This window comes from Zootoca vivipara, chromosome 1, assembly GCF_965207765.1.
Source record: "Zootoca vivipara chromosome 1, rZooViv2.hap1.1, whole genome shotgun sequence".
Classification (NCBI taxonomy): Eukaryota; Metazoa; Chordata; class Lepidosauria; order Squamata; family Lacertidae; genus Zootoca; species Zootoca vivipara.
Window position 1 is genome coordinate 21,726,504 of NC_142582.1, and position 18,798 is coordinate 21,745,301.

At 42.8% G+C, this 18,798-nt stretch overlaps 1 protein-coding gene across 50 annotated transcripts in view; it reads right to left on the reverse strand.

The window, feature by feature from the left end:
• TTN (titin) overlaps positions 1-18,798 on the reverse strand; it is a 290,139-nt gene that overhangs the window by 252,632 nt on the left and 18,709 nt on the right. For 25 of the 50 annotated variants that reach the window (XM_035134204.3, XM_035134136.3, XM_035134272.3 and 22 more), the window contains 19 exons: positions 17,906-18,052; positions 17,315-17,452; positions 15,819-16,100; positions 15,571-15,696; positions 14,017-14,295; positions 13,632-13,700; positions 12,564-12,822; positions 12,037-12,097; positions 11,719-11,928; positions 10,153-10,295; positions 8,440-8,642; positions 8,074-8,304; positions 6,493-6,737; positions 5,360-5,583; positions 5,090-5,254; positions 4,824-4,992; positions 2,713-4,403; positions 2,328-2,609; positions 1,434-1,700 (listed from right to left, as the gene is read on the reverse strand). In XM_035134204.3, coding sequence (XP_034990095.3) covers positions 1,434-1,700; positions 2,328-2,609; positions 2,713-4,403; positions 4,824-4,992; positions 5,090-5,254; positions 5,360-5,583; positions 6,493-6,737; positions 8,074-8,304; positions 8,440-8,642; positions 10,153-10,295; positions 11,719-11,928; positions 12,037-12,097; positions 12,564-12,822; positions 13,632-13,700; positions 14,017-14,295; positions 15,571-15,696; positions 15,819-16,100; positions 17,315-17,452; positions 17,906-18,052 — 5,191 coding nt within the window. The remainder of the gene's footprint in view (positions 1-1,433; positions 1,701-2,327; positions 2,610-2,712; positions 4,404-4,823; positions 4,993-5,089; positions 5,255-5,359; positions 5,584-6,492; positions 6,738-8,073; positions 8,305-8,439; positions 8,643-10,152; positions 10,296-11,718; positions 11,929-12,036; positions 12,098-12,563; positions 12,823-13,631; positions 13,701-14,016; positions 14,296-15,570; positions 15,697-15,818; positions 16,101-17,314; positions 17,453-17,905; positions 18,053-18,798) is intronic. The other 25 variants (XM_088676590.1, XM_088676549.1, XM_035134299.3 and 22 more) reach the window with 11 other exon arrangements.

Consider the following 18,798-nt stretch of genomic DNA (forward strand, 5'->3'; position numbering starts at 1 on the left):
GTGCTCCTCAGTTGCCTTTGACTGGCAGGAATGTGTCCTTGAACTCTGAAAATGTCTCTTGATTGCTTGGACAGAGAGCTGTGTGCGAGGACATCCTGGTTGGGAGTCCTGGGGGACCCGCTCCCTGCATTACAGACCTTTTCCCACGTGGTCTTGGTGGGCAAAGCCCGGACTGACTCCAGCTACAAAAGCTGAAGATGCTGAAGATGCCAGAGACCACCTTAGTGCAGACCCAGGTCACTGAGCCTGAACTTCCACAGCCACAGCCTGCCATGAACCATCATTGACAGGGCTGGCAGCAACAGCAGCAGTGCTATGGTTGTGATAATGTTTTATTTTCTTGCTAATTGTGCTCTTTTAAATGTCCATTTTATATTTGACTTCCTTTAGTAATGTTTTCTTTCAAAATGTTCTAAGATTTTGTTTTGTTAACTTTGCCGCGTTAAATGTGCATTCTATAGTTGACCCTTGTAATGTTTTATTTTGCAATCTTCAAGATAATATTTTACTTTCCTGTTAATTATGCTGCTTTGAATGTATACTTTATAGCTGACTTTCTTCTGTCATGTTTTGTTCTGGATAGATTTATTTGATGTTTTAATGTAGGATGCAAACCTCTTTGAGTTTTTTTTCCCTTAAAAATATAAAGTCGTATAGAAATTGTAACGGAAGGGTCGTACAGGGAAAGACCACATCCCTTACGATACAGCTCCAGCAATGAGGTGGACAGCAGTGAGGAGGGGGAAGAAAGGGAACGGCTCAGAAAACTGGATGGCCAGGCTCTGGCAGCATCAGAGAGCCAGCCCACCAACCTTTGTTGACAGAAAGGGAGGAGGAGGAGTATCCAGGATCTTCGAGGGGAGAGCCATCCAGGGGACATCCTTTCAAATTCCTGCTGGAACTCAGGAGATCCAAAGTGCACCGGCAAAAGGGGAGGCACTTTGGAATGCCAAGACTGTTATGTTGGAAACGTTTCAGGGGGGAGGTATTGGGAGAATCTACTGGAGGCAGTTAGACATGTTTCCGTGAAGCTCTCTTTGCCCTGTACATACTATGCACAATAAAGACTTTAAAGACACGGAGGAGTGGAGCGTCTTTACTCTGGAGTAGCCTACAACACTACCCTGACAGAAATGAAATAATAATAATAATAATAATAATAACAACAACAACAACAATAATAATAATAACAATGTGTGCGTACACACACACACACACACACACACACACACACACACACCATTGTTGAACTACACAAAGACAAGAGCTAGACTTGTGGTTCCACCTATCTGCACTTCTGGCCTCTGTTTCCAGCTCCACCCACCACTAGCATGACGGAAGGCTACTCATGATAGGATATGGTCCTTGTGCTGGGGGGGAGAAAAAGGTTTCCCACTCCTGCTCTCAAATATTTCGAAGGCAGAACAACTTACGCTTCATCTTCAGTTTACAGGAGGTCTTTTTCCCATCTGCCACAAAGCTGTATTCTCCTTGATCTTCTTTAGCAACATCTTTAACTGTGAGGATTTGGCGACCTCGGCGTGAGGTTATCAGATACTTATTACTGGGTTTGAGCTCAACCTCATTATGATACCATTTCCCTTCGACATCTTCAGGCGAAAGCTCGCATTCCAGTTCCCCCGAGAAGGTTTCTGGGACTTCAATGTCTTCCAGTTCTTTAATAAACTCAATCACAGCACCTGCATTCGGATGCAAACATCTCAGTAAGTGATTTTATTACTTCGGAACGTTCCATAATGTTTAATAGCAACTGGATTAAAAAGAAGGCCCAGTTCAAAATATTTCCATCTTTTCAAAATGTGGACTGATCCAGCAGGCTCTTCTTATGTTTGTACATTCTATGCTAATCTAGGGCTATGCCCATGTGTCAATTATTTAAATACAAAGATGGAGAATCTGCAGCCCCTCCCCCAAACTCCCATCAGCCCCAGCTAGCCTGAAAACAGGGTTGTTTGTTTTTAACCATGGGCCAATTGAATAGTGCAATGCTGGCTATTTTAAAAGTGACTAGGGTTGGGCATCAGAATGGTTACATGATTGCCCAAGCACTCATTTTGATTTTGCTTCACTTTGTCTCTGCAAACCTTCCAAGACTTAAAGAATCAGGAACTTGGGCTCAGTGCTCATTAGTTACACAGAATGTGCAGCTGATCAGACCAGTTGTTTGATCTGGCCACTGGGGAAATCTATGATCTGAGACGCCTGCACCAAGAGCCACCCATTACACAGCACCACCCATATTTCTATAGTAATAAAGAGAGATTGAGATAGAAATTACGGTATACTAGAGTAACCTTTGCCCTCACCTTCTACAATTAGTTTGGCTGTTGTCTTTACAGACTCGTCTTCCACCAGGGCACAGCTGTAATCGTCTTCATCGGACTTATCAATCATTAGCACCGAAAGGAAGTGAGCCTTCCTGTCAGAGTGGGTTCTGTATTTGTCTCCATAAGAAATCTCCAGACCATTCTTGTACCACTGCACTTTAACGAAAGGCTCGGACGTTTCACACTCAAAGGTCGCCATCGAATCTTTCTCCTTAGCAGTGACATCTTGTAAAGTCTGTGTGAATGTGATATGCTGCTTGGCTGCAGAGAAAATAAAGAGAGACCAAAAGATGAGAATGGATATTATATGAAGACAACATTTTGGAAAGGGGGCAAGAGGCCCCCTTTTGGAAAGGGATATTACCTTGTACTAACAAGAAAGCATGACTTGAGGTTTCACCGGCTATGTTAACGGCTTTCACCATGATGCTGGCAGAGTCCTCTGCTGTTGCGTCTCGGATGACCAGTTCACAAACATTATCTTCTGGCCAGAACCAATAGATGCGATCTGACCTCTCAATCTGCACACCATTTTTGAACCACTGGCACTCTGGGTCTGGTTTGCCTACCACACGGACGCGGAAATGGGCATCACTTCCTTGGCCAACTGTCTGGCTTTGGATGCGTTCCAATATTTTGGGAGCCTCCATGCTGGGGCTGAGTTGAACCTTCTCTGGCTTGATGGTTGGAATAGTGATTTTGCCTTCTTCCAACAGGGCTTTCTTCTCTTCCTCGGTTAACTCTTTGGTCCAGTGAAGAAGTTCGTCCTTTGTCTTTTTAAGCAGCTCTTCATATGACTCGTCCTTCTTGCGAGATTTGAGCTCCACCGCGGTGATTGCTTCAAAATAGCCCTCCTCAGTTCTGCGCTTGAATTTACTGCGGAGTTCTTCAGATTCTTCGGACACTTTTTCGTGGCTCACTTTCTCGGCCTTCTTAAGCGTCACCACCTCCTTGGTAGTTTTCTCAACGGGCTTGTCGACCTTTTGAACGTCAAACAAAAGTTTGCCAGGCTCCGTTGCTGGAGCTTCATGCTTAGGCTCAGGTGCTCGGCGAAGCACGGATCTGAAATCTTCCCGCTGCTGAATCTCAAGTTTCACTTTGTGTTCTGTTGCACCTTCGGGGTTTTCAGCAGCTACTTTGACTTCACCTGTATCGTAGGATTTGCAGTCCACAATATCCAAGTAATAGATTCCATCGTAACGGAGTCTAAACCTCTTGCTTTTACGAATGAGTTGGCCATTGAGGTACCAGTTGACTTTGGGCTGCGGATAACCAGTCACCCGGCAGCGGAACCGTGCTATTTCACCCTCAATAACTCTTGCTGGTTCAGGAAACAAGACTATTTCTGGCTTCTGTTTGACTTTCTGATCTTCTGTCACTCCATGAAGAGCACCCTCATGGGCCATTCTCTCGAGTTCTTCAATGCGTTGCAGCCCCATCCTGCCTTCTGGCAGTTGGGATTCTTCAACAAGGCTCTTCTCGTCCTTAACAATGAGTGTCGCCGATGTGTGATCAGTGCCATATTTGTTTGTAGCTCTGCAGGTGATCACTCCACTGTCTCTGGGATAGGATACGTCATAGTCAAGGCTGCAATATCCAAATTCATTAATCATTCTAAGCCTGTTGGCTGCCTCCAAGGGCTTGCCGTCATGCAGCCACTCCACCACCATGGTTGGGTCACCAATCGGTGTGAGTCTGCACTCAAAATGGGCTGGCCCAAAGCGCTTCAGCCTTAAGGAAGTTAGCTTCTTCTTGAAAAACGGCTTCTGTTGTTTTTCTTTGTCGTAAAGGTCACCTTCCTCCCACTGCTCTTGACCATAACGCAAGTGGAGAGGTTCTAGTTCTGGTGCTGCAATCTCTTTTGCTTTGTAAGTCCCCTTGGGGATGATTAATCTCCTCTCTGGTTCGGGTTCGGTGAGCTCAACTTCAACATTCACTTTACACCGTGTAGTGTCACGTCCAGCTTTGTTGATGGCTGTCGCAGTATACCATGCAGCGTCATGCCTCACAGTGTGCTCGATTTTCAGTGCAGCTTCTCCTTTTGTTCCATCAATCCTGAAACACAGAGTGTCAAAAGTAAACATTTGCTCTTCGTAAAGCTTTTCGGTCACAATGCAATTGTTTTTTGTTTTAATGGTTAGCAAATTCACAAATGCTGCTGGAGAATTTCACTGAAATCTACATAAAATCCTGCTCACCCACAATATCTTATTTACTAGTGCCGAGGAAGTTCTTGAACTGGTGTATGAGCATCAGCTGAAGATGCCAAGAGCCCCGTGGAGCTCATTTTATCTTACAAATAACTCTCCTCAATTTCCTTACTCATTTATTGAGTTATATTTCAATTGCAGTGTAGCCATTGCATACGGCATCATTTGTACATGTGTATGTATACAAATAAATGATTTCTTTCACTCCATTACAGATTAAACAAGTTAGTTATATATTTACTGAACAAAATAAATAAAGACTCACTTTATGTTTGGATATTTGTGGGGTACGATGATGTCACTGTTCTTCAGCCACACAATGTCAGGATTAGGGTTACCCCTGGCCCGCACATTCATTTCCAGTTTATTTCCCTCCTTAACACTCATGTTCTTCAGCTTCTCTACAAACACTGGTCTCACCAAGTGTTCCTTAGCTAAAAAAGAAGAAGATGACAGGTTATCAGATGAAGATACTGAAGAGGTAGACTACTGTAATCAAAGACCCATGTCCAAAAGAGGTAGATCAAATACCTTCCACTGTCAAGGTCATTGTGATGGATGTTTTGCCTGCTCTGTTTTGGGCAATTACAACCCATTCCCCAGAATCATCAGGTGTAGCTGGAACAATAATCAGCGACTGTGTGCCATCTTCCTTAATCACTATTTTATGTGTATAATCATTAAGGACTTGTTGACCTATGGAAATAAATATACGTATTATTTTAGACCGGAGTGTTGTTTTCCTTCAATGTGAATCTTTGATTTTGCAAAGAGCTGCATGACGAGTGGCGAGTTTCATACCATTGTGGAACCAGTATGTCTCTGGCATGGGTCTGCCCACAACTTTGAGGTCAAATCTCGCCGTCTGCCCTTCTGCACATTTAAATGAGGTTGGCTTCAAGACGAACACTGGCTTGTACAACCTCTCCAGCTGTGCTTCGTCCGTCTCCTCCAGTCTCCGTGCAGGTGAGCGTGAAGGGGAACTGCGGGCAGGGGAGCGGCTTGGGGAGCGAGGAGAGAGAGACCTGCAAAGATAACAAACCATCCTATTAAGCACATGCTACCAATGATATCTGAAATGTAGCAACCTACAGGGAACCTCCGTTTAGTAATTCCATTATAGCCATACAGGCTGTATGTCAATTAATTAGAGAGTGCTGTGTTGTGGGACATACAAACTACTGCTTGTATGTGGCCACAGTCATCCTAGACCAGGAGATAGTGAACCTGTAGCTTTCCAGGTGTTACTGGACTCGATTTCCCACCAGCCCCAGCCAGCATGACCAAGGGTCAAGGATGAGGGGAACTGTAGTCCAACAACATATGTAGGGATACAGGGTCACCACCTGTGTTTTGGCTATAATCTAGTGGGCCACTCCTCTCCCCAGACTAACTCGGGGATGTGACTTATTCTGCACTGGCTGCCAATTAGCTTCTAGGCCCAATTCAAGCTGGTTATGACCTATAAAGCCTTAAACAGCTCAGGCCTGCAATACCTCAAGGACCGTCTCTCCCCATATAAACTGTACCATACTCTGCATTCATCATCTGAAGCCCTTTTTCATGTGCCTCCTCCACATGAGCTCCAGAGGGTGGCCACATGAGAACAGACCTTCTCTGTAGTGGCTCACTGTTTGTGGAATGCTCTCCCCAGGGAGGTTCGCCTGGTGCCTTCATTGTATATTTTTAGGTGCCAGGTGAAAACATTCCTTTTCAACCAGGCCTTTGGCTGATTAACATTCTGCAACCTTTTAAATGTGTCTGTGGGAAGGAGGTGGTTATTGTTTTGCTGTTTTGTTCTAATAATTTACTTGTGTTTTTATCTTGTATTCTTTTCTGCGAACCGCCCTGAGATCTTATGAAGAAGGGTGTATATAAATTTACTAAATAAATGAATGAATGACTGAATAAATAAAAATAAAATAGATTCTTACCGATATCTTCTAATCATTTCAGGAGATGGGATATAACCTGGAGACCCAGTTGGTCCAACAGGCTCAACGTATAATTTTGCAGAACATATGGCATTTCCTTTTAAGTTACTGGCAAAGACAGTATAAATGCCTTCATCTTCCGGTAAGACAACAGGTAAACGCAGGCTGGCTCTGCCATCTTGTAGAACCTCCATGTGGTAGTGGTCTCCATGCTTGATACGCTTGCCATCCTTGTACCATGCAATCTGCATAAAAAAAATTCAAACTTGCAAAACTATGTAGGTGGCAAGAATGAGGTTCCCTATAAATGTCCTAAAATTTCCCATGACATGCTCAGTTGATTTTCACACTCTTAGTAGTTGGTTTGGTAAGATGAAAATGTGTGGATATGTGTTCTCTCTTTCCTTTTTCTTTCTTTACAATACATGAAAAGGCACGCCGAACTTAAAGAACGGAAACAGTAAAATAAAGCTTCCTCAAATTATATCTGTTTTCATCTAGCTGTGTGCAAAACGTCAGACGTGTTACTTTTGTAAACTATGAAAGGTGTTAATTTTGCAAATTGGTTTTCCTGTTGCAGTCAGATGAATGAAGAAATGTCCCCTATACAAACATGATTTAACTGGTGATGGTGGGAGGCATACAAATAGCACACTGTTGTAAAGTACACACACACACACACACACACACACACACACACACACACACGTCAGTTTGCATTTCTTAGTGCAGAAAGTATTGATCTGATGTATAGAGATCTTTCCTATTCTGATTAATTCAAGAGGGTTCTGGAAGTTTCTAGAAGCTTCTCTGTGTGAAATAAACTCCATGATTGTATGGGTTATATCTTCAGAGAAGCTGAGTGCAGCTGGCTTGAACTAGCTGTCTTATCTTTTCCAATTAAGGTCATGCTGACTATAAATATAGGCCAGAAGGAGCCTAGGTTTTACTTTCTCTTTCTATCTCTCTTCCTTCTGGCGTGGTCATACCTGCCAAGTTCTGGCCTGAGAAATAAGGGACTGGACCGGAAGTAGCAAACCGGAAGAAACGCTGCCGCCATTTTGGAACTGGGCGGAGCATGCTCAGAAGCGACTTTTGTTGCTGCTCTGCCCTGTTCTAAAATGGCCGCCACACCAGAAGTCGCGCTGCAGCCATTTTGGAACTGGGCAAAGCAGCATCAAAAGTCGCTTCTGAGCATGCTCTGCCCAGTTCCAAAATGGCCACCGTGCCAGAATAAACCGGGGGAAAAACAAAAAAATCTGTTTTTTCGGCTGGGGACAGCTGGAAAAATGGGGGTTTCCCGGGGAATACGGGAGACTTGGCAGCTATGGGTGGGGTGTTCTGAACATAGTATGCTTAGGGTTAAGGTTTAGTCTTGTTATAAGTTTATAAGCTTTGTAAGTGCTGAAATTGGATTTTTATGGACTGTGCCAATCCTGAATGTACTGGATTTGTGACCATTATGCTTATTTGCCTTCAGTAGCAAGTAAAAGCCCTGCTGAAGTACAATTGCCTCTGGTCTATTTTTGGGAACTCTGCTACGTGTTTAAGTTTTTCCTCCACATGTATGACAATACATACCTTGGGCAAAGGATATCCAGTCATCTTGCAATGGAAGGTCACACCACTTCCCTCAAGGATGCGGTAATTCTTCAGCCTCATTTCAAATTCCGCTTCCACTGTTTCGGATTCAGAAACATCTACCACCATTTCTTCTCCGTCTTCTTCAAGGAGTTCCTCCAAGGTGGTCTTAATAATTCTGTATTCAATTTCTTTGATAAGTCTTTCTTCAAAGGAGGAAATGTGAAATTCCTACAACAAAAGAATTGTTCAGTCTATTTAATGGGGGTTATATTTCGGTTCTTAGGACAACCACAAAGAAAAAGAAAGAAGCAAAACAGAACTGAAACGTCTTGAAATTATAAACGACTACTTCAATCGACTTACCTGTTCTTCAGCAAAAGTTCTGACGAGCACAGTATCTTTTGCCATTTTCTTCATAATTAGAGCTTGTTCTTTTTCATATTCTTTTTCGTAGTCGGCATACAAAGGTGGTGGGGCTACCACAGCCACTTTAGGCTCTTGTACATATGCAGTTACTTGGGTTTGATAGAGTGTTTCTTGAGATTTTAGGTAGACCTCGTAGTCAGCTAAAGGTAAAAAATATACTCATTTTAGTAAATGGACATATGAGTACATGTTGCCATCTGAGTGCTGGTTTGATGGGGGGAAAGGGTCCCAAAACATAATATTTTTGTGCTGAGTTAGGGACACTGATTCTGCCCTTCCTTTATAGTTGCATTATAATTAGAATGCCTTTTTAATGAATGTTATAAAACAGAGGCCCCTAAGTGATTTGCTGGGGCTCACGTGTGAATTGTTAGGTCTCGGTGATTGTGCCAAATATATGTTGGAAACAATATGGATCAGATGCAAGGTAACAAGCACAAATTTCCAATGCTGTGTTCTGATACTAAAATGTTAAGCAATCCCTGGTTAAGTCAACATCTAAGATTAGCCAACACCATCCTTCTTGTGGTATCTACGTACTGTATGTTAACTCTCATTGCCATATTCAGCTATTACTTTATAAATTCCAGGGATCTTTGCTCTTGTACAGTGTGTAAGAAACCCTTGTCACTTCTTGCCATGTTAATCTGGACAAGCTGGGCAATTGTGACAAGCGGAAGACCTACATTTGGGGGGCCCTGAAGCTTGAACTGTCATGGGGGCCCCTTGGCAACAAGCAATGAGGTCTGGGCAACTGTTGTCTTCTTCAATGGGGTTGTTCCATGACAGATCACCACACATTGACGACATCAGTGCTACAGTGGTGTGCGGTCAGTGGACTACGGGTCAAGGCTAGTCCCCTAAATGTTCCCAGTGAATTAGAGTATTAAAGTATTAAAGCCTAGCGCAGGCATCCCCAAACTGTGGCCCCCCAGATGTTTTGGCCTACAACTCCCATGATCCCTAGCTAACAGGACCAGTGGTTGGGGAAGATGGGAATTGTAGTCCAAAATATCTGGAGGGCCGAAGTCTGGGGATGCCTGGTCTAGTGCCTCCTTCCCAAAGCCTGGGGAGCTTCTGCCTGCCTTAGGGAGGGAAGCGTGATGCTCCAACGTGGAGGGAGGTATGATGCTCCCACACACAACCCCCCCCCCTCCAAATTGCCCTTGCAACCTGGTGCCTTGGCCCTAACGGTCCCCCTACAAAAATATTCACTGCACGCCAACGTGTGCTATGGACTCTCAAATTTTGCAATTGTTGAAATAGATACAACAACAAAAAAGTAATCATTTGTAGTTACGGTATTCATATTGGGCCTTCTGGAACCCAACCATTTAAGCAATATAGACTAAAGTAGCTTCTGGGGCCCCTCCAGGATTAGGGGCCCTGAACCTTAAGCTCCATTAGTTTCATAGTAGACCCACCCCTGTTGTGACTTTGTCAATTCTTAGACAACAACAGTGTCTCCTTGCCTGAAGTTTTCCAATGCAGTGCCCATGGGCACCGATACACCCACAGAGGCCTTTCCTCATGCCTAGAGGGCCCCATACCCTCTCTGAAATTAGGAAGCATTTTATAGAACAACAGAACAAACTAGCAAATGCCACTTTGCAAATATGCCCATCAACCCCAAATTCCCTACTCACATACCTTCTTCCAGTAAGGAAGCTGATGCAGAAACTTCCCCATGTTTGTTGCGAACGACAATAGTGTATTCTCCGGCATCGTCGGCAAAAGTCATCGAAATTTCAAGTCTGCATTCCCCAGTCTCTTTTTTATGAAGCACTTTGTATCTTTGGGAACATAAGAAAAGAACAACCATAAGAACAAACAATTCCAAAGGCATAACAGGCTATGAAAGTCTAACATCTGTGATGGGGAGCTGCTGATTCATCACTTCAAGAAAAACGTGTGGTCCAGTGTTCAGGGTTGGCCCTAGCATGCAGCAAGGTGTAGTTGAGAAATGTAGGGGAACAGAAGAAGGCAGAAATTAATGGTGCAGCAAGACTTATCCAAGTGCTGGCCCTAGTATGAGAATGGGGTGACATTTGGCACTCTGCTTCAGGCAGAAAAATGTATTGGACCAGCACTGATAATGCTCTCAAGACTCTTCCAATGCAGATTAGGGTCCACATGGTCTCCCACATCAAAAGTTCTCTTGGTGCAAAGAGCCACTATGTTAAGAAGAAGATTCCATCCTAGTTTTTTGTCCAATCAGCTAACTATCCACATTCAGCATGTTTCTGATGTGGAGGGCAGGGCATCCTTATCCTGAAATGATACAGTCCATCTACAGTGTTTGAACATTTGAGTCAGGTCTGAGATGCCAAGATCACACTACCATGCTAATTTTGACCTGGTTTCAGTAAGCAGGGGTGTACCTAGGGGATGGCCAGGTTCTTGCCCATCGAAGGGCACAGATCCAGGGGGTCACAAAAACCATGCCTCTCCACCCTGACTTTGAGTGGCTAGGAGCCCAACTGCCCATCTGTTCATTCCCTGGGCTGCTCCACTCTGGGTGGCCAACATCTCCTTGTCAAGAGTGCAACGGATGCTTAGAGGATCTCCTAGTGGAGACTTGAAGCAAAACAACTCTTTCTCTTCATTGAAAGGAAATCTGTGTGTTGTACCTAACACTGATGAATGGAAATGATCGTGCACAACAGATCTTTCTCTTCCCCTATCTCTCCAGGGTGTCTGGAGGGTCTGTTGAGCAGTGTGGGTTGTGCAGCACAAAGCAAATCACCCAAAATTGGGTGGAAGAATCTTGTACTCTGTTCCCTTCCCTGATTTTGTACAGTTATCCCATGCCTGCTGCAGCTGCATTAGTCACAGCTCTGGGGTGTTTCATAGCTCATTTTGACAATGAGGAAGGGTTTAAAGAGAGGGGCATATAAATGGCTGCAAAGAGGAGGGGGGGAGATGCATTGAGCAAGCTGCCTTCTGTTCACCCAAGATTGGATATAACCAATCTTGCAGCAGTTGAGCCGTACTGCAGAGCAAACAAATTGTTTTGTGTCTAGGTATCATATCATGTAGACCAGGCATCCCCAAACTGTGGCCCTCCAGATGTTTTGGCCTACAACTCCCATGATCCCTAGCTAACAGGACCAGTTGCCGGGGAAGATGGGAATTGTAGTGCAAAACATCTGGAGGGCCAAAGTCTGGGAATGCCTGATGTAGACAGTGCACACAACTGTAGAATTCATACTGTACCTGTAGCCTGTCGTAAGAGGAAGCCCAGCTTTCTTCCAGTAAACATGTGGCTTTGGGTTGCCCCCAACTTGGCACTCAAAAATGACACATCCACCTTCAATTAACTTCTGTACGGTCGGTTTCCGTACAAAGAATGGAGCAGCAGGTTCTCCAGATATTTCTTCTGCAGCAGTGACCTCAGCCATCACTACATCTTTTGACTCCACGTAGCTAGAAGAGCAATCACAGGGGGAAAAGGTAAAATGCAAATGTCACGATCCATCAGGCGCTAAGTATGAAAGGAGTCACCACAATCCAAACACTTTTGAAAATCATTACCGTTTTTCTTCTGTGATCACTTTTGCAGAAACAGCTTCCTTGCTCTCAAACTCTTCTGAGACTATTATAAAATAATAATAATACTGATGTCAGTATACTTTCCATGATGGGGAATTGGCACTTCTGAGGAGGTCAGATACTGAGGAACTTTGTGACCTAATTTAGATGAAATGCTAAACTATGGCTTAGCATTATGAGGCCAAGTAGGCATACGCCTCAGGTTTACATGCTCCCCTTCTCTTTCCAGTCATTGTTTCCCACAAACTATCATTTCCTGTTATGTCCAAGTATAGGAAACTGTGTTGTTTTCCCTAAACCACAGTTAGTTAAATCAAACCAGGACAAAATCATGGTTTTAGACCCTTCTTTGTTAACTAACTGTGTGCATAGAACCAAAGTTACTTCATACTGTAGTTTACTCAGCCATCTACTTAAGATACCCAGAAAACATTCTCATTAAGGGGGCAGTGCCCACCTGTCAGCTATTGTAAATAAAGCCTCCCCTCTGTTATTTTTTCTGTACTTGCCTTGTACAGTCAGGTGGCATGAAGTGCTTACACTTCCTGCCTCATTGGTAGCAGTGCAAGTAAATCTTCCGCTGTCTTCTGCAAAAGCTTCTCGAATCACAAGGCGAGCGACTCCTGCCTCAAAGCTGATCTGAAAATCTATGGAACTCTCGATGCGATAGTCTTCTCTGTACCACGAAACAGTTGGTGCTGGATAAGCAGAGATGCGGCATTCCAGAGTGACAGACTCTCCCTCCATGACGGTCACATTTTTCAGGACCTAGATAACACAGACACACGCACACACACACAAATTCATATAATTTCCCTGCTCACAATCAATGGTGTTTTTAAGAAGTGCAGGAAAATAGCCCTTTGCTTTAAAATGACTAAACTTGGATTTAAATTGATGCTCCTACTAAGATCACCGCATAGAAACTGAACAAGCCATTTCAGCCAAGGGAACAAAGCCATATGAGCATTCTTCTGTGCTTTGTGTCTGCTCCCTCCATTGAACTGAATGGGGGGGGGGGATACCCCTTGCATGCAACAATTTCATATTTGATCCCCAAATGTCCTGCTTTTCCTTAGGACATCCCTAATTTCATCGGAGAAATGTTGGAAGGTAAGGAGTTATGTGACCCCCAAGCCAAAGAGATAAGTAACTCTACAACCTTTAGAACAGGGTTTCCCAAACTTGGGCCTCCAGCTGTTTTTGGACTACAACTCCCACCATCCCTAGCTACCAGGAGTAGCGGTCAGGGATGATGGGAATTGTAGTCCAAAAACAGCTGGAAGCCCAAGTTTGGGAAACCCTGCTTTAGAAGACATATGAAGGCAGGGAAGGTTTTTTAAAAAAAATGTTTAATGTTTTATTATGTTTTTCTTTATGTTGGAAGCTACCCAACATACAGCTGACATTTTATATGACTAGCTGCAAAACATCTACTGATTGATTTTGCTTTTCATCCCACTGACTACATACACTAGATGGCACCAGAGCTTCATCGTATTTTGAATGTGGGACGGAAGGAAGGAAAATAACAGAGCAGATTACAGTCGGAAAAGTGCTGCGCATCCATCACTTACTGTTACTATGGATGGAGGTGTGGCAGGAACTTCTACTGGTACCGCAGGAACTCTAGCAGCTTCAATCACCTAGGGATATATAAAGCCAAGTTAATACAGGACACGCAAGGCTGAGGAAGACAAGGGCATCATGCATGCGAGTGGAAGTAAGACTCCTTGCCCGTCCTTCTTCGCTGCTTGCTGTGACAAAGTGATGTTAGGTTCTTTAGAGATGAATGGTGCAAGACAAAAAAAAAACCACCAACACATGGTACACAAAGGTCAGTAGGGGGAGAGATATTGTCAAGGGGGGTGGGGAAGAGGCTGGTAATGGAGGAGAGTTGTAAACACATCGGGTTACTCCGGATGCAAATCAAGATGGTTGGGGGTGACCTTAGTGACAAACCTCTGGTTCGCCTTCTTGCATTAATTCAACACGTTCCCGTTGCACCAGGCCACCTGTCATGCTCACACCCATTTCCCTCTTCATTTCAGCACCATAACGCGTCTGATAGGTGTCAGCTGCCTCTACAAAAGGAAACTGCGGGGAGGCTACTTTCTCCGGCAGCATCCTGGGTTCGGGTGACTTTGCAAGAGGAGGCCTCACAGGCTTGGTGATCTTTGGAACAGAAGTTGCTGACAACTCCTTTTGCAGAGTAGCTATAGCAGATCCTGCTATTGAAACCTAACCAACCCAAGAGAAAGAGAGTTACCACTTTGCTACTTTTCTGCAATAGGTGCACAATGTATTACCCAAGCAAATACACGTAAAGAGAAAGAGAGAGAGAGAAGAAAGAAAAGCACCAGCACTTTTTATTGTAATGGGCAGTTTTTGAAAAATAAGAAGTGATTAATTCTTTTATGTCTACTGACAATTAGCTGTTACAGTTTTTGAAATAATGCAAAATCATGTTTTGTTATTTTGGCATTATTCAAATTAAAACCATTCCAGATTTGCTATTAAGCAGTCAGAAGTCTTGTAGACGTCATGTGACTTCTAGGCTTGTTTGATAGAAATTCAAATGATATCATTGTAAATATTCAAACATACAGAGTTAGGCTGCTAATTCCCTTTCAGTTAAAATGCCCAGATTGTTACATTAGGTATCCAGTACCTATCTGTATTTTATTTGGGAGCAATGTTACAGTAAATTCCAAACATTTTTGCATTATTTACATGTACTTGAGGCTTTTTTTTTAAAAAGGGTGCAATTCATAATGTAAAGACAAAGAGATAACACAAATCTAAACTCTAAAAATGAATTAGATGGGATCATTAGATGAGGCCTGTAAAGGAGACAATTAAAATGTCAACAAGGAGTGGAAAAAGAGGAAGATTAAAGTACTGCAAAAGCATAAAGTACTAGCAGAGACGTATGATATAGTATGGATTATGTAGGTGTAGTACGTTAATTCCTAAACTGATTTAGTATGCAGCAGAACCATTGAGGAAGAAAGAATAAATGGTTTCATTTTGGGAATTATTTGATTAATGCATGGGGTGAGCATTTAGAGAGAATTCTCTACACTTCTTGAGAAGAAAGGTGTATGCCAGGCACGTAGCATTTTGTTCAGGATTCTTTTCCTCCCCACCACTACCTTATTGTCCCTTTATGGACAATATCTAGTATGATTATGAAATAATGATTCAGAAAATGGAGTTTATCAGATGATTTTACAGACTCCTTATGCAGATAGATCTGCAGTATTTTAAGAGAGAACAGCCCAATAAAATATTAAAGAATGCCACATCTTTTCCTGAGGTGTTTTCATATTAGATTGGGAGGAGACAAGGAATGATTTATGGGCAAGATCCACAAACAAACCTCCTCATTACCCTTGCATATCGGCCACTTTGAACTCGGATCTGCATACAGAAGCACACATAGTGCTTGTTTCCGGTGATGTGGCTGTTTGCCTGACACACCCTTACTCCTCCTCCTCCTCCTCCTCCTCTTACCTCATAAGTGTGATCTGGTTTAGGAACAGAAATTTTTGAAACTGTAAAATGAGGGCTTGCTGTGCGGGGACGTGTGTGTTCCACATGGATTGATTTTTCGACGGACGTTTCGGAGGTCCTTTTAATCTACATTAACCGACAAAACGTTTTGTTGAGCATAGCATGGCGCATACCGAGCGGACGAAACAGAAACAAATATTTTCCAGCAGCCATCGGAATGGCTGCGTGGCTATAAACGGGAGCCTAACCTGTGTTGAGACAGACATCCCCATTTTTTCAGCAGCGGTTATGTGCCTCTCAGGAGGAACGTGAATGTCCTCGGTTTTCACTACTCTGGTGACCACATGATGTTCTGGAGGCAACTCAACAACGTGTCGTGCTAAAGTTTGTTCTTTGTATCCAAGTTCCAAAGCTGCCTGTTCCGAATAAGCTTCTTCCGCATAATCTGCCTCTCTTGGTTCTCTAGTGCGTGCTTGATCAACCGCGTGAACAACTGTGGCTACAGCTTCCGCTCTTTTGCCAACACCAATCTAAAGGTAACATTTACAGAACACCAGCACATATCTAGGTTACTGACATGGAATGGCTAGCACAGAAGACATTCATGCAGGCTTATCTGGCTGTCCATAATCCAGGTGCTTCTGTATTCCATGTTTATGTTTCACTACTATCATATGTATACATTATGGCCCCATGTATTCTGGAGCTCCTTTTCCTTGAATACAAATTGAAAAGTCCATTTGAAATCTCTGGATATGGAGGATGGAAGATGGCAGATTGCACTGTACACTATGCAGACAGATAAATGCACAAATACAGTATGTCTCATATGAAATGTTCAAATACTGTATTTGAAGACCAATTGTGAGCATTTCCCTCCTTCTAGGGGTCTGCTCCGATTGGATACTTGTGTATATGTATATATGCATACAGAAAGAATAGCATTTTCTGAAACCCATATATATATATAAAGTTCAATGCAAACGAAGATTTACGGATAAAAAGATGTATGTACAAACGTACTAGCTTTTCAGATAATTTTGCAACACATATTTCAAGAAGATATTGGATGGTTACATGGGACCATTTTATTACAGATCTGCTCCTCGTGAATGGTAAAATTCTCTTACAGGTGAATTGGCTCAGAGCTTTAGGTTCTGGGGTAGTTTGGTCTTTTGCATGGTCTCTTGGCTAAATTATTGTTTGTTTGCCTGAGCCTCTCCATACTTTAAAATAAAGTGCATCACAAATCCCATTTCATTAAACGGTTACTTATTTGTTTAAAAATGCACTGTATTTTTATCTTGTGGGTTGCTAGATCTAGATCAGGCATAGGCAACTTCGGCTCTCCAGATGTTTTGGAACTACAACTCCCATGATCCCTGACCACTGGCCCTGTTAGCTAGGGATCATGGGAGTTGCAGTTCCAAAACAATCTGGAGAGCCAAGGTTGCCTATGCCTGATCTAGATCATTCATTTAAGAAAGTTATTTTGGAACCTCAAATCTAATGACAAAAGGGTTTGGAAAGTAAGTTGTGACTATTTTCTCAGCATTCTGTTTCATCTAGATATAAACGCAAGTAGCAAAAAATATACAGATGAAATAACTGTACTTTGGAAAGGCTATCTGTTTCAAAGCGGGCATATTTGCCATGCTCTGGGACAATGTCACAAGTGCGGATGTTGCAGAGTTTAAAAAGAACTTTGATTGGTGCATTTCACATTTTTGAGAGCTCTATTCACCTGTTCGTGAACTAGATGTATCTGTTCTCTTTTGACAGCAGCTTCTTCTCTAGCTCTCGATACTGTTTCTTGCTCCCTGCGTTTGTCAACAGCAATGATTTTCGGAGCTACGACAGTTTTTTCGGCTTCCTTTCTTATCTGATCGTTACATGGCAAGGAAAGAAGTTTAAGTCACGTTAACGCCTCAAAAATAAAAGGTGCCAGAATGAGAGATGACACTGGAATGCGCGGGCAGGGAAAGGTTAACAGGATTAAACACTTCGTGCCTTGCAGAATGGCCCAGGTCCTGAGCTGAATAAATACTGGCGCTTGGTTATTTAACTGGATGGCTAGTTAAACACCAGAAAATTAAAATGCAATTTAGTATATGAATTTTTCAAAGCCTGAAATGTTATCACAGGGAAGCTGTGAAAATATTACGGCATACTGCAATGAACAAAAAAAAAACAGGACCCCACTTTCCATTTCTCTTAAGGGAACCAACACCAGCAGGGTATTAAAAAAAAAAGTTAGTACATTTATTGAAGGCATATGATAATGTCAATATGAGGATGGGATATGAGAATGACATCACCCAGCAGGTCTATTCACCTTTTCTTGGATAAGGTGGACTTGTTCTGGTTTGGCGGCCATCCCCTCTGTGGTTTTAACTACTGTAGTGGGTACTTTGGGTTTATCAGTTGTAATTACAACCTTAGGTACAGAAGGTTTCACGGGCTTCACAACTTCTTTCCTCTTCTGATTTTTTTTCGTAAAAAGAGAGGTGTGATTATATATGATATGGTGTTGCAAAAATATTAACTGGACATCAGGGGAAAGCAAGGCAAAGCATAAGGAGAAAAGGGAAAGGAAAAAAGGGAAGGATTTCTAGGCAGACCCTAGAATTAGGGCAATGTAAGGGCTGCACACAGTCCCGTCTTAATCCTTTGTGGATCTACTGGATTCAGTAGAGTTCCGTCTAAATTGGGAAAGAGGCAACCAATTTATTAAGTAACAAAACTCCTTTTGCTGATTACTTAAAATGCCCCCCATCCCAGCAATCAGTGAGAGTACAAGGAGTTTTCTTTCAAAGATCCAAAAGGTACATTTATCACCACAAGCAGACTTTCTGTAACTGCATCTTGCTTGATATCCATGTGGAACCATTTGTGGAAACAGTCTAATATTTGTCGGACTTGCAAGCCAAACTAAGTTGCCAAATGTGATTTTTGAGATTTTCATAATTCACGGTTGGTTTGCTAGGCCAACACAGTAGGCTGTTATTCTGAGACATTGACCCTCACATTAGCAAAATAAGGCCCAATAACAACATGGAAACCAATGAGACATTTTGAACTGGGCATAATATTTCATGCATTTCAGTTGGAAAACTTTGATTGCTGACAAATATTTGGGTTGGTGTTTTTCCCCCCTGTTTGGTGTCTGCAACAAAAATCAGCTTGTAAAATGTCAATAATTATCTAGCAAAATTTATGAGCATCCTG